At 39.7% G+C, this 16,247-nt stretch overlaps 1 protein-coding gene across 1 annotated transcript in view; it reads left to right on the forward strand.

Annotated features, from left to right (window-relative positions):
* The window catches only part of LOC116692795 (chemokine-like protein TAFA-2), a 78,012-nt gene extending 62,063 nt beyond the window's left edge, over window positions 1-15,949 (forward strand). Inside the window, exons 3-5 of the mRNA XM_032521326.1 lie at window positions 8,498-8,647; window positions 10,731-10,855; window positions 15,028-15,949. Coding sequence (XP_032377217.1) covers window positions 8,498-8,647; window positions 10,731-10,855; window positions 15,028-15,039 — 287 coding nt within the window. The 3' untranslated portion in view covers window positions 15,040-15,949. The remainder of the gene's footprint in view (window positions 1-8,497; window positions 8,648-10,730; window positions 10,856-15,027) is intronic.
* The last annotated feature ends 298 nt before the right edge of the window (window positions 15,950-16,247 follow it).

Raw genomic sequence — 16,247 nt, forward strand, 5'->3', positions numbered from 1 at the left:
TTGTTGGTCATTTGTAAAAGGTCTCTGGGCTTCCCAAGTGGCTTAAATATTTATAATAAAAGACTTGTTAGCTTAAAAGGCATTATTTTTGTCAAGATATTGCTCAGTACATTCTTAGCTGCACTGAGCTTGGAATAAACCATGAACTTATTATGCACAAGTGTGTCGTGGTTCTGGACGTGTGCTAGTTGTGTAAACATCAACACACAAACACACACAAAACTAAAGTTCTACCAGCTTGAGTAGCTTTACTCATATCTCAAAGAGAGAGAGAAATATTTGTCTTGTTATGTACCCAACTTTGTTAACCTTTGAGTAATAACTATTACGTATAAATAGTGTGGCAGTAGATGAGATGAGAGGTTGGATGGAGTTGTTGACATGCAGAAAGATTTCAGAGAGATTAGAAACAGGGGGACAGAGAAGACAGTAATGGTCGAGTGTGCGTGCCTCCCTTTCTCTCAATGCTAATTTTCTTGGCAAGCTCTTAAACAGAATTTTAATTTGCTCTGTGTTTATGATTCATAACGAATGGTGCCATCTCAGAGGCCAATGTAATCTAATTATTAACACAAATGCATGAACGTGCATGCACTGATGGGCACACACACACATGCACTGAGAAATGTATATTGTAATCTAATTAATTTGGCAAGCAATCGGAACTGAATTTCTATTTCAAAATATGCTCTTAGTGAAAAGAACACGATGGGCCTTGGGGAAATACTTAAGTATTTATACATACTAAATATGTGATTAATATAGCGCATCTATATGCACCATGGATACATTTACATTTTGCTGTGATATTAATACTAATGTCAATGATGTAGAGCTTAGAATGCAGTCTTTCAATGAACATTGCTCCATGTTTCTGGACAGTCAGGGCTGCTTACGTTGCTAACTTAATTGTCAGGAACTAATATTTCTTCAAATATAAATTCTTAGATTTTGTTTGATACCAGTAATAACTCACTGCCGCTTTCTACATTACTATGTTTCTCAACAGATGACTGTCACATGTTCCTTACCTTCTTTGTTGATAAGGTAACACGTCAAATTAAAATTGAATTAGTAAATTGTTGAAGTAATTTGAAGTAATAAAGAAGTAAATTTCCCAGTCAGGAACTAATATTTCTAATTGTTCCACTAGATGAATGCAGCACAAATGCCCTATAATGCAATGTTTACGAAAGCAAAAAATAACGTGTATCCGCCTCATGGTTCGGATCCGCTGCCAAAATTAAATGGGTTCTTCTTAAGTGGGTGACACAGGAGTCAATTGTTACTCCCATCCGATCCCGAGCCCATGAAAACACTCAAAAACAAAAAAAAACCTGTCCTGCAAAATCCTGAGAGAAAGACTCCCCAATTCATTCCCACTCCCGTTTCGTTACCTATGTTGTCTAAAGTTATCAGACTCTGTTGCTTCTCTGTAGCATGTAATCACTAACGTCAAATGACTGACGTTGCCTTGGAAATTTAGGCTACACTTTACATGTATTACCTGCAGGCCTAGGCAATTTCATTATCTAATTCCTAATAGAGATCTTCTCACTCTCAAAACACACAATTATCGATTTAGGGAAGGTTGGTAGAATTGCTGTCTTGCGCATACTATGTAGCCTAGGCCAATAAGTAGACTACGTAGTAGGCCTAACCTAAGCGAAGCGCAGCAATTCAAACGTGTTTGAGTCTGGAGAGAGACTGATTAGTATGTTACCTTCTATCTGTTGTCTCCTCTGTCGCTAATTTTTAAAATAGTAGCCTAGGACTCACCGCGTTGCAGCATCTTATTTTAATTTAATCTTCTTCCCCATCCCGCCCACTCCCGTTGATTTTCTGTTCCGTCACTATCACGTCACCAACAGAGAAATTGACTCTTGTACCGCATGTCACGGTATTCCCGCGGGAGTCACGAAAAATTGTCACCCTTTAGGTCTTCCTTGTGCCGTGAAACACCCTTCCACCAAGTTTAATGAAAATCAGGCCAGTAGTTTTTCCGCAATCCAGACAGACAAACACATGGACAAACCGACCCGAAAACAATACCTCCCTGGCGGACGTAAGTATACCATCTAAATATGCCTAAACAACAAATAATTATTTTTTAAAGATAATTTTTTGGAGTATTTCAGGCCTTTATTTTTGACAGCTGAAGACATAAAAGGGGACTGAGAGGGGAAACGACCCGCAGCAAAGGGCCGCAGGTCGGTGCCAAACCCGGGCCAGCCGCGTCAAGGAGTAAACCATACATGGGCACCCGCTCTTCCAACTGAGCTATCCAGGCGCCCAACAAATAAAATCTTAAACAATTTCATTTCAAACATATGTAAAAACATTTGTATTTTTCAGCTTCAAAAGGGCTTTTCCTGTAATCAGGGCATATGTTTAACCAGCATCTACAAAAAATAAGCAAAAACCAGAGGGTGCGTTTATCTTACTAGCTAGTCCAATTATACATCATGCCAGTACTTTAATCAGACCTGATGAGGTATTGTCTGCTTCATAGCTGCTCATTGAATGTGCGCCTACAAAGATTTTTTTAAACAGCACACCTTGGATAATGTCAACACACCATTCAATCAGTACCGAATTCATTGATTGTCTACAATCCGATGACACTGTCACCTCCATTATAGATGCTTTTGTTTCCATAGGAGTAATTTTAGGTACTGAGCTAGCTGCTTTATACGTTCATGAATCACACAAATGAAGACAACAATATCTTAACATGACTCTTTGTGGTTTTACATGTGTACTAGATCACTTAGATCAATGGTTTGAGATGATTCAAAGAGTAATTTGAGTCATTACTTAGAGCCAAAAAGGCTTAGTACCTGGTCAGACCAGCACAGCTAAATTCATATTCACATCCTCACAAAACAGGTGGAACTGGAAGCTTGGTGGCATAGTGAATACTGGTTTTCCAATGATCTACTATTGTTTGTGGCTACTTATGGATATGAAGAATAAAGCTGTATTTGTGATGATTCTTATTTGGCAGAAGAGGGTTACATATTGTAAAAGGTGGATGGTGCAACGGGTGTGTGTGTGTGTATGTGTGTTTGTGTGTGAGAGAGCGTTTGAGCGAGAGAGAGCGAGATTGAGAGAGAAAGTGAGAGGCCCTCAGAGGTAGGAATGACATTTGAGAGAAGTACCCCACTGGGTGCGCACACAGACACACAAACATACACACAAACATACACACACACACACACACACACACACACACACACACACACCTCCGGGTTGTTCAGAATACAAGCAATCTGTCCATCTGTTAATTTGTCAGTAGCACGTCATCCTTAGTAAATGGGGTTAACAGCCACTGCTGTGTAAAGAGAGGCAGGGATAACAAGTCTTCATGCCATGGAGAGAGATGAGAGTGGGCTTATAAAGGGAGAGAGACATTGACAGTGTGAGAAAGAGACAGGGTGAGAGAGGGAGAACACATTATAGAAAGTGTAAAAATCTTCTGATTTAGGTCCTGTGATTGAGGATAATGATTCGCTACCCTGCTGAGTTTGCTGTGCAGAGCTAAGAGCAGGAGAAAGAGAAGGAAAAATTGGTTGCTGGAGTGGCTAAGAGAGATTGAGAAAAGGAGGGGTCATTTATGAAATAGCAGTGAGGTGAAATAGATGAAGAAGATGAGGATAAGGAGAAGGGAGGAGAGCAGAAATAGATAGATGAAGTGTGAAAGAGATTACAAAGAAAAATAGGCGCCATTTATGAAATAGAAAAGACAGTTGCAGTCTCACCTAGATGCTTTTTTAGTGTAGTTTAGTGTCATTAGTCTTCACACCAACACACACACACACACACACACACACACACACACACACACACACACACACACACCATGAGGCCGACCATGGCGAAAATGTATATCTGTGGAGACTGTAACACCAAGTGTTGAATCAGTTTACAATACTCACATTATCAGTACAGAAAATGACTGCCGAAAAAGCTTTCTACAACAGCTCTTATAATACAACATAGAATGAAATAAATCTCTATAGTCACAATAAAGCGTCAATGTTGTCAGTTTATCTCAGTCCAGGGGCGCCTGTTCTTTTCCCAGCGTCACACCTTGCTCCAGACAAGGACAAGACAGTGGCTCCCAGATACCAGATGGTGACAGCAGTAACAGTGTTTTGTCTTGTTGTAATGCAAACAGTTTTAAAACTGATCAAAGAAAAAGTATGTAATGCCTAATTTAACTGAGTATTCATCAGAGTTTATTGGAATCTCTGATCCCCTGCCTGACTCACTATCTGGCAGATTGGTAATTATTAACATCTTAGCACAACACAGACTCAAACTGTTGAAATCTCCGGCTGTATTACTGGAAAAAGCTAGTGAGCACACCAAACATTGAATGTGCAAATGCCATTGCAGTGCTGGTTATTTATGAGTATTGATCAACTGTTTATCATTATACCGTATATTTTAGCCCCAAATCCATTTTTGCTCAATAAAAAAAATGAATGAATAATTTATAAAAATGCTTTCCAATAGAAATCATTTGATGGCTGATTTTGGGGGCGATCCGGCTAACACCTGCAGTCATTTAAAGCCTGCTGGTCCACCAAGCTAATCAACAATAGCAACAGTAGTTTACTCCAACATTGCCAACATCAACAGCAGCTCTCTGCACTGCAAGAAGCTCAGACATGTATCACATTCTGACCATAGCATGATACTGCTAAAAACATCCTTCCATCCGTCCTTCCTGTTTTTTGACTTTCTCTGTAAGTGAGAATGATGGAGGAGGCAAATGATTGTTCACCAAAGAATCAAAAGAAAACATCAAGGTCCATGTTTTCTGCCTTTGTCCTGCCTACGTTTTAACTTGAAATGTTAAAACATGTCATACAAAGAAAAGACAATTAAAAACTGGAATTATGGGCTGTCTTCATAATGCCCTCCATTTTGTTATAGCATACAAGAGAGGCCTGAGACAAATATCCCAGCTCCATAGCTCCTAAGCAAAAATCCACCAGAACTATATTGATTGTTGCAAAGTGGAACATACTGAGATTAATGTTGAGGGAAAGTAAACCTCTACATGAGCTCTCACAATATGAGCCTAACAAGAGTGAATACTGCCAGTTTCAATTTGATCAAATGTGAAATCAGTACTGTTAATACAGCCTTTTGGGACATATTGAGTACAGCATCCTTTAAAAAAAATTGTTGTTCCTATATATTAAAGGTTTTGGAGGATTAAAACCACAACCAGACTTCTGTCTGCAGGATGATCACCACTGTCTGCATTTTGTAAAAACCATGAATAGCAGAAATCAAAACAAATATGCAAATTAAACAGTTTTGGTCAGTCAGTTCTCAGTTTCCCATGTCTTCATAGTTTTCTTAGTTAGATTTTTTTTTAAACATTATTGCCAGCTAGCAGTTTTAATGGTTTAAAAGTTGACATATGAACTAATGAACTGATTTAGCTGCCAGTTATAGTATACATAAAATTAAAGTCTTAAGTATCATGTATCAAGCAGTGCCAAAATAATCACTCAACCGTTCTGTCATACGTCTCCAGCTCAAATTCCTTTGCCCGCGTGGTCATGTTGAAGAAATGTACCGTCATCTACTTGTGTAATCAAGCCTGAACAAACTTTTACATTCCTCCAGTAAAATCCTCACACCCCTCTCCTCATTACTCCTCTATGCTCAGTTTAGTGCACCGCCGCTCTTACTAATGCTGAGTCAATTACTACTGCAGGTGCTGAGCATTAAAATGGGCCAAGGGGTGTGGGTGCCAGTGGGGGTTGGGTTAAGGTGTTTACTCTGTGTGGGTGTTGATTTTCCTGAGCTAAGTCTTAACAAACAAGGTTGTCAAGCAAGGGTGGTGCATAGATAGGTAGATAGATAGGTAGATAGATAGATAGGTAGATAGATAGGTAGGTAGGTAGGTAGATAGATAGATAGATAGATAGATAGATAGATAGATAGATAGATAGATAGATAGATAGATAGATAGATAGATAGATAGATAGATAGATAGAAACAGTAGATAGATAGACAGACAGACAGGAATACAAACAGAAAGACAGACAGAGGCAAAACGAGAGGTATAAGTATCAAACAAAAGCCAACATTCTAAAGCCCACCAGCAATCTGAAGGGGCTGCAAGGCTCATTTCAGCCCAGGGCAGGAAAGTGTTGGATGGAATAAATTACTTACTGTTGATTTGGATATTCTCAGCCTTGCGAGGAAAGGTGATAGCCATGTCAAAGTGAAGTCGAGAAATCTCTGGGGAAGCATAAATGTACACATATCTAGTGTACAAGCAGTTATGGTAGGTCAAAAGTGCAACAGTTATCAGGTTAGATTATCACATATCTTTGTGCAAGAATAATTTTTGGTTTATGAGTGGCACAATGAGAAAGACACAGTATCAGCAAAGTCAGTATAATTCATCCTCTGGGGGAGAGAAACAAATCAAGACATTTCATGGCCAACTGGCCATTAATCTGTCATTAGTAGAAACTTGACAATTTAGCCTGAAGTCGGCTATTGAGTAAAGGTTATGCAACAACCAAAATGGACAAAGATCTTGTGGGAATCATAAAAGTGTTGCCTGATTTGTGGAAAAGAGGTTCAAGCGGGTCACTAAGGTTAGGAAAAATATTACTACGAGATCATGATGTGACCTGAGGCTCTTTTCTAGTATACAAATGAAACTCTGTCTTAAGGTGATTATAAAGCAAAGGTCAGGCGATCACCTAAATCACCTGCAATCATTTGCTGGGGGCCATAAATATTGACACCAAATTTAGTGGCAATCTGTAGTGGATGAGATATATTTCTGTGGAGAAAAGTGTTGCAATGATAGAAGAACAGATGGACAGATCAATCAACCAACATCACTAGGAGGAAAATAGGGAAATCAGAGGACATGAAAGAACGATGAGAGGCAGACACACAGTGGGTAAGATATCAGATATTAGACTGTGCTTTTCACGAAGATATTAATTGGACGGGGCTTTGCAGGATTGCTGCTTTGTCTTTTTCTAATTGACGGAGCAAATTAAGAACTTTTTAAATGTCTGTTAGTTAACCTGTTTAACATATTCATACTCTGTCTTTCAGTTTGGCTTGCTTCATTTTTAAATACTCTTTGGACTGAGCAGAGTTATTGTCTGCTGCATTGCTACGCAGTGTGCACCCTTTGTTGTACTGTGGGCGGACTCTTTTGTAATGGAAATGGCAGTAACTTCCAACAACTGTGTACAAAGTCGCACACACCAGACTATGCGACTATACAAACATGCACATGCACATGTACACTCACAAACACACACAACATGCAAAGTCAAGCATAGCTGAAGACATGAACAGTATACATTGCAGACACGTACACACGCACGCACACAGCTTTTGACAAGGCTTATTGTTTGTCCTTGACATTTTCATGTATTTGATGAAAGGCTGGTATGAAAGGACCATGTGTTGACATCACAAATCTTCAAATGTAGAGTGATTTCTTTGTTCGCTCTCTCTTAGCTGACTCAAGGGACTGCTGTGCTCGGGGTGGACCTGTTGTTAATTAACCACACAGCTGTCATATTGAAGTGTGTGTCCATATACACATGCACACAAAGTGGTAGCCATAGAAAAAGTAATAAGGGCGTCATACATCTACCCTTCATTACTAATAAAGCTAATTCTCATTTGGAATTGCTGTTCCATACAATCAAATCAGTATAAATGACTATATTCTAATACAAATATTGAATGTTGTCAATTACAAAGTTTTTCAATTACCATTTTATTCTTTTAGACTTAACATGCATTTTCTAAACAGATCCTCTTAGTGAAGAAGCAGCTGTGGCTCAGCAGCCATGCAGTAAGAAACTGGGACTTACAGATTTGCTATATTTGTGAGTCACTATGTGTGAGTGACTGAGTCTGTAAGCCAAATATGTATTTTTACATGGGTGCATGGTTTTGTTTTGTGCACTCATCAGTGCATGAATAAAGAATCTTAATTTGATAATTGTGATTATAAACTGGTCTTTTGTGGCTCATGGTTATCTGAAAAAAGTCTCATGATCACATTTAAAGGCCCTTTCATTTCAAACCATTTTTCAGTCTGACATTGAGAGTATGGCAAAGGGTTGGTGTTTTGGTTTGAGCCCTTTGGCAGTGACTGGCACATGTCTATTATTAAGGTTCATTTAAATGTTATTAATTATGTACGTTTAATCAGAACAACCTGCATAACCAAACCACCACTTAATCACAACAACAAAGTTCAGATTGTTATTACAAACAACCGATTGCAAGCAAAATACCAGCACTATTTAAAAATCTGAAAAAAATCTGAAAAACTTGGGCAGCGATTCATTGGTCTGGAACCACACAAGTCTGACAACAAAATATATTTCTCTCTGTCTGTTAGATCACATGTAGGATTAAATGTCAGTGTAAAGGAGCCTGGTATACTGAACACAGTGGGTCTCTCTCTGTTTCACAGTGCATGTGAAGGCCGGGACGTGTGAGGTGATCGCTGCCCATCGCTGCTGCAACAAGAACAAGATCGAGGAGAGATCTCAGACTGTCAAATGTTCCTGCTTTCCTGGACAGGTCGCCGGCACCACCCGGGCCATGCCCTCCTGTGTTGATGGTATGTACCACTGTTTGTGTGTGTGTGTGCACAATTTGTAAGTATCTGCATGCTCCCACTGTCAGAACCATGCATGGTTTTTGTATTTTAAAATGCCTTTTAGGGGTTTTCATGTTTTCATGTTGATTATTCTTTTTCTGTGTATGATAATGGAGTATAGCGTTAGTTCAGGCAGAGCACTAAAGGTGTGCTTGGATTACCCAATTGGTTCCTACTAGGGGTGTAAAGATTAACCGTAACATATTTTAAAACTAATAGAACAGTTACAGATATGGTTCCAACAACACAGAACTACAGATCCAACCCAAATTCTGCATGAAATTCTGGACACCGTGTGTGCAAAATTGTAATATTCTGATCCACAACAGAAATATTTGGTTTGATATGCTCCCACCAACAACCCAACCCCTTTTGTGCTACATTTTTTGATTCTCCTGATTTAACTAAGATCTAATGTACGTATGTATGTATGTATGTAAGGAAACGTAGCGTAGGAATTAGGTCTCCCAATGAAAGCCTTGTTGCTGCTGAAATTCTTTTAGAGCTCCCAAAGAGCAGAGCATTTTCTGCCAAATCTTACAGTACAACCATTTGCTTTAAATGGTCAATTTTCTCACACAAGTGTCTCTGACTGAAATTTAATTTATACTGTCTGACCGGTCCAGACATAGTCCCTAATCACATGTGGCACTCAAAAACATAGCAAGTGTTATTTTGTGACCAAGAGTGAAATATTTCATTGCATTATACTGCATACATCGGTACATGTGTTCTGGTGTGTGCTACTCCCTTCTGAAAATTTATATTAAAAATGATACATGACTGAAGTCAACTTTGATTCGACAGAGAAGACATAGACGTCAATACTCTCTTAGCAGTGTACTTGTAGCCTCTGAGCGGAAGTGCATGGAATAAAACCAGGATTTCTAACTGTCCCTGCTTTCCTGTTGTTTCCTGCTTTGTCAATTATATTTCTTTGATGAGTTCATAGGAATTACAAAGATGATGTGGGGATATTGCGCGCACAAGCAATCAAAAAATAATGACATGACTATTCCGGCTATTATAGAGATAAACAATAAAAGGTAAAAGGAGCAGAAACCTAAACTATTCTGAACAGTAAAATTAATATAGTGCTTCACAACCAAGCAAATAACTTAAATGACACACTATTGAATATAACAAAATCCAATATAACATAATAGCTTCTTAACTGAGAGGCAGAATATGGTAAATGCTCCATGAGGATGAATTTAGGTGTTCCTGCAATTATATTGAGCACTTTAGTCAGTGTCATGTGAACATAAAGGGACTCCCAACATAAATCATTCTAGCAAATATTTTAATCTGCAGAAAGTGTTATCTTTCTGGAGCTGCTTTATTGACATTGAATGAAATATTGATTCTGTTGACCCAAATGTTGGTCTGGACTTTGACACATAAATGTGCTTTGTTTCACATTAGTACTAACAATTTCAGGCTAGAAAATGCACCCATATACCCGGAAAATCCCCCCTGGCTACCGTTCCTGTGTCCACAAAATCAGTAGCCTGCACCACCTGCAGCTATGAAGATTGGCACATGATGAAATCACAGACTGTACTCCCTGCTGCTCTGTTGTTTATTGCCTTTGCCATTCATGTTAAAACTGTAAATCTATAAACAGGTGTATAAAGTGAAAAAATGAGGAAGTACATCTTTAACTACATAGATGGTTCCCAGTTGAATTACTTAAGTACAACACACGTTCCTCATCATCTGAACAAACACAGTAACCATGTGTGCGAGCACTATTGATTGCCAAAGATCAGGTTTCAAGGCACCCAACTGAATAAGTGCTACCAACTGTTTATCTTGATGCACCCAGCTCTCATAATGGTCAAGGATGGAAATGCACATTTATTCACAAACATAATAAATCATAACCGAATGATTGGAAAAGATGATCTAACAAATCATTATAAATTTGAATGGAAATGAAAATTCCCAAATACATGGTCTGGACACTAAATAAAAAGGCACTAAATAAAAACATGCCTGCAAACATTGAATCATGTCCGCCCTGTATTCTCTTCCCACCCAGCCTCCATTGTAGCCCAGAAGTGGTGGTGTCAGATGCAGCCGTGTATGGATGGTGAGGAGTGTAAGGTTCTTCCAGACCTAACAGGATGGAGCTGCAGCACAGGCAACAAAGTGAAGACCACAAAGGTTGGTGTTCACACAATCTTTCTCTCTCTTTAATATCTATTTCCCTTACTCCCTCACAAACAAACACTCTTCTCTCTCATCGACATGAACGTACATGTACACACACACACAGACACACACACACACACACACGGTCAGACCCACCAACGACTGACCCAGTTCCACCTCCGTCATGTTATATCTCTGTCCTCTCTCTTTCTCTATTTTTTTTCATTTGTCTCTGTGCCCTACTCCTTTCTTTTTCCCTCTATATCATTCTTTTTCACACCCAATTTCTCTCTCTTTACTTTCTTCTTTCCGCCCATCTTGAATCTAACATCAAACAGTCTCTGAAGAAAAACAAGGCCAACAGGAACAAGGCAAATAACACACACACACACACACACACACACACACACACACACACACACACACACACACACACACACACACACACACACACACACACACACACACACACACACACACACAGGAAGAGAGAACATCACAATTCCCTTCACTACCACTTGACCTGCTTCCCTGCCTCTGACTGGCATTCCATCTGACTGGATGCAAAAGCTTTACGCTATGGCACACCCATAATACAGTATGTGCGGTTTGTGAATGTTCTTTTGTTTTGTTTTACCTCAATTTTCATATACTGTCCATTTGTCTGTGTTTATGTGCATGTGTGGATATATATATAAATACACACATATATATATATATATATATGTATATGTACCTGTTGCCTTTCCTTCATTCGCCTGAGCAGACTCTTAGATGTCTGTCATTGGAGGAAATTTGTGTGAGACTCACCTCTTGTCACTGTATGCTTCTGTTTCTAACCTCCATCCATCTCTCTGCATTCTCATCTTCCATTATTCATGGCTGGGTGCAGACCTTTGTTTTCTGCCTAAATAATTGATTGAAGGCGTGGTCAAAGGATGGAGAGTGCATCTCCTTGGGAAATGGAGAGGGATAAGTAAAGCTTAAGACACAAGTGGGTTCTTCTCTCTTTTCCACTCTCTCTTTCTTTAAAACACTCGGCCACTGTCTCCTATACACTTGGCTGATTAAGAATTCCATCCCTACTTTTTCCTCTGCTCACCTCTCACCTTGCAACGTGGATCTCAGCCCCTCAAGTTACACTCTTTCCTTCTCAACAGCCCTTCGTCTTATTCTCACCCTGAAGTTTTCTGCTGTGCTGGCCCTCTGATTTGTGTTAAATTGTTCATAAGTGTTACTGGACATTTCAAGTTCACTGCTCACATCACAGCAAGATAAACAGACAAGGAGATGGAAATAGAAAATGACAGAGTGGTATTGGCGTATGTATCGGGGATTATAAAGAGAGAGACGGGTTGATCAGATATGAAGATGATGTAATTTCTCAATATGTGAGTGCCATTCAGAAGTTGATTCAGATATCTAATATCGTGCATTTAATTTTATCAATCCCAAAGAGCGCATTTATAATTTCCTAACAAGATGAAGGTAAACTAGTTTCAGCCATACATTGCTTTATCAGTGACTCTGTCGTAGTTTGAAAGAGCACAACTATCTGCTGTTTCTTGCATTCAGGTCTTTGACCAATGATCTGAGTGTGTGTGTACACTATGTGTGTTAGCTGGTGTGTTTGCCTGATGATGAAAAAAGGGATTTTTTTCTCTCCTCTGGTATGGTACGTTGAGGTCAAGATGCGCAGGCATCCAGATCAATAGCATTGAACGTTCTCTTATAGTCCCATTAAGACCTGCCCGTAAATTGAAACTGACGATGGAGAGAGAGAGCAGCAAAAAGACAGAAAGAGGCAGGGGGAGATGGATGAGAAAGAAAAAATAACAAGTGGAAAGAGGAGAGGAAAGGCTGAAGCCAGAGGTGATAGGTAGATTAAAGAAAAAAGAAAACACTTGAAAACAAGAATATTGGAACTGGTCAGCTGACAAGGAGCTTATGCTTGTGTCTGGGTAAACAAAGCACGCAAGAACACAGAAGAAGGTTTGGCACTCTCCCTCCTTCCCTCCATCCATCCATCCCTGGCTGGGAGCAGAGAAAAGGAGGAGAGGAGGAGGGCAGAGGGAGGAGAGAGGGAGGGGATGGAAGACAGCTAGATCAATGCCAAATAATATCATATGGATGAGCAGACAGACACGGCCGGGCTGCCAAGCCAATGAGCTGTCATAGACTGCTAGGCAAGTGGGTGTGTGTGTGTGTGTACGTGTGTGAGCGTTTGCGTACAGTATATGCACATGCAACCATGTACACACATTAACATACAAATGACTAGGTATATGTTATACTTTTAAGCTTACATTAACACTAAACCAAGGTGGCAGTCTGCAAGCACCATTAACCTCTTATTACCAAATACACTGCCTGGAAACTAGGAGCGAAGGTAAAGTGGGGGCAGAGTCAGGTTGTGCCTGACATTGCTAAGCAACCATAACTAACTAACCATGTCATTTACATCTAACATCTCCATCTTACCCTAAAATAGCATAGCCTAATTACCAGACATCAAGAGTTCAGAGCTGATCTTCTATGCCCTGTTTTTATTTTTTTTAATATTATCTGTGAGACAGATTGTAAAGCTCTGGACAGCCCTGCACTTTGATATTTATGGAAGAAAAATATCTGTCGTGAATGAAAGATATCTGCCAGCTGTGATTGATTATTCCTCATCACATGACATGCATTGCATGTTTCAAAAGTTTATGTTTATCTCAGGGTGCCCCCGTCCCGTCCAGAAAAACAGAGTTGCTCTTGCATTTGAGCATGCCTTTTGCACGGCTACATTAACAACAATGGATTTGAGGGTGCAAAAAACGTGCCATGTGTCCGGCCCTTAGGCAACATCTTCTGAGAGCACCTGTCTCTTTGATAGAAACAATAGAAGCTGTGAATCAACACCTATGTAAAGTAATCTGATGCAGATTTTAGATTATCAAAGAAAAAGAAAAAAACAAATCAAGATCAAAACTTTTTAATTGAAAAAAGAATCGTTTATAATGTAGTAGTTAAGGGGGAAATCTGCCTTGTGCCCATTTGAGGAGCCACTAGTGTAGACAGTTAAAGTTTGTTGAATAAGAAATAGCACATGTGGCACTTGTGGGCCTAAAAAAGCCCATAGAGGTGACACTTGAGCACTGCTTGTGTTCTTTGTAAATTGAGATCTAACAACCTAAATTCACTTTCTAATTGGGCACAGAAACTGTCACCTACAGGCATATTTAAACAGGGAAGGGGGTGAACACCTAAAGGGAATTTGAAGCACCTTAAGGCAGAGCAGGCACAAAGATGCAGCGGTGCACGTGCATATTGAACTGGCATGACAACAAACGCCAGCAGACTGTTTGATCACGCACAGGAGTAGATGCCTGAGGGCAATGGGATCCGGCACAGGAAGGGTGGCCCGGAGCCATCGAGAGCAGATACAGTATAACAGTTTCAGCTGCCAGCCTGGAAGAAATGCTCCTCTGAGCTCTCTCAGTGATGGCTGGCCTTCACACTTTGTTAGCTGGCACCTGGGTCGAACAAAAGACAGACTCTCTCAAGAGGAACTACAGAGGAGACAGCATGTGTTCGGGCTAAGAGGAGAAGCCACTGGGAAACACAATAAGAGACATGCAGGACTGCAATGACATGCAGGACAACAGAAGAATAAACTTAGGGAGTCTGGTCTATTACATGTCCAAGCACTGGCAGTTATACAGCAATGTGAGTCTGTTTGGTCATTGGCTTGTTGAAAATGTCTCCTAATAGATGAAATAAACCAAAAGTGAGTGCATGAGCAGAGAAAATGGAAAGTAGGATAGACAAGAGAAAGAGACCATGTGATTAGAACAGCATCTCGACAAACAGACAAAATGACATGGCAGTGGCCCAGGTGCTGAGAGTGAGGCATTGTGGGCTGACTGCCATAATTCAAACTGTGTCTTGTTTAGTTTCTTGCCAGGAAAGACAGAGGCCGCGCGCGCCACGTTGTCGGTGCTCCACCAACAAGACTCACTTCCCATTATTTCCAAATAGCGGACTGTGCAGCAAGGCATTGCATCATTTCAAACCTTCAGTTGACATGTCCTTCCAGAATTTGCTTCAAAATGTGTCCTGTGACCTTTACTGTTTCAGGTTTCAGTCTTACTTTTTTAGGGACTATATCAGTGACCCACTTTCTTTTCTACCTGTTTCAGGTAACTCGATAGTCCTGCCCGTCTCAAGAAGACCAGAAATGATGGTGGAGTTACTTGCACAGCACAATGGACCAATGGTGGGGAAACACACTCAGACGGACTTCTATGAGGAACTAGTAATTGTTTCATTTTCCTGAGGATGTCCAAGATGTGGAGGCTGACGAGACAGGACTGTAACACCGTCTTCCATCACCTTAAACACAACTGAGTGTCCTTGATTCGTTAGAAGTCTGCATCACCCACAATCCTTTACTGCTACTACAAACAACTTCAAAAAAAGTGAACTATGACCTAAACTGCGCTTGATTAGATGACAAAAAACTTTCTTTACAACAATGTGTATTCTTCATCTCTCTTCTATGGCTTGGTTGTGTTCCATACGCATACTGGAAATAAAGGGGATCTGGATTTTAGACAGCTATCCTGCATTACAACATCACTACAAAAAAAAAGGCGGGAAGTGGATCCAGAATGGCTGTCTCGTGTGGTTTGGACAACACATTTAAAATGACCTGTGCCACATATGACACACTTGATGCTGTCAAAATATTTCTCAAATCTGAATCCAAACCTTTTCTTTTTTTTCAGATTTCACCTACATAAGATTATTTTACCTTGAATAGTTTGTGGCTTACCACTTGCCATTTTTTAAAATGGGGAGACAGATTGTCAGTCTTCTTTTTTCTTTTATTTTTTGACAATGGACAAAATCATTTCAGGGGTGAGGTTAGACTAATACCAAGTAGATGTTATGGTATATTGAAACATGTAAACGTGTAAAAAATAGTCCATGGAATCAACGGGGCTAAAAATAAATTGATGCTCTAATGGTTTTAATATCTGTGTTTTTAAACGCCTGTTAACCACTATTGAGTACATGTGTCAGTATTATATGAAATGAATAAAACCTTTCAAAAGAAAAGATGAATCTCAGCATTTTGATTCAGCCCTGCAATTAATTAATTAAGACTCAACCAAATTGAAGGGTCCAAAGAACTGTCACTGCATTGCTTGACAATGGATGCTTGGAGCTCTCAGCATTATTGATAATTTTGAACATTCAATAAAATTATGAATTTGTAACTACTGGTGTTATGGTGTTGGCTCCAAGAAACATCATCAATAACTGGTAATTGCATTTCTGCTATTTTAAATTGAATTGTATTATCTTTATTTCCTGCTTCAAACAAACGGCTTTGAACACTGTCAGCTGTTTCGTA

The sequence above is a fragment of the Etheostoma spectabile genome, chromosome 7, assembly GCF_008692095.1.
Source record: "Etheostoma spectabile isolate EspeVRDwgs_2016 chromosome 7, UIUC_Espe_1.0, whole genome shotgun sequence".
NCBI classification, from domain to species: domain Eukaryota; kingdom Metazoa; phylum Chordata; class Actinopteri; order Perciformes; family Percidae; genus Etheostoma; species Etheostoma spectabile.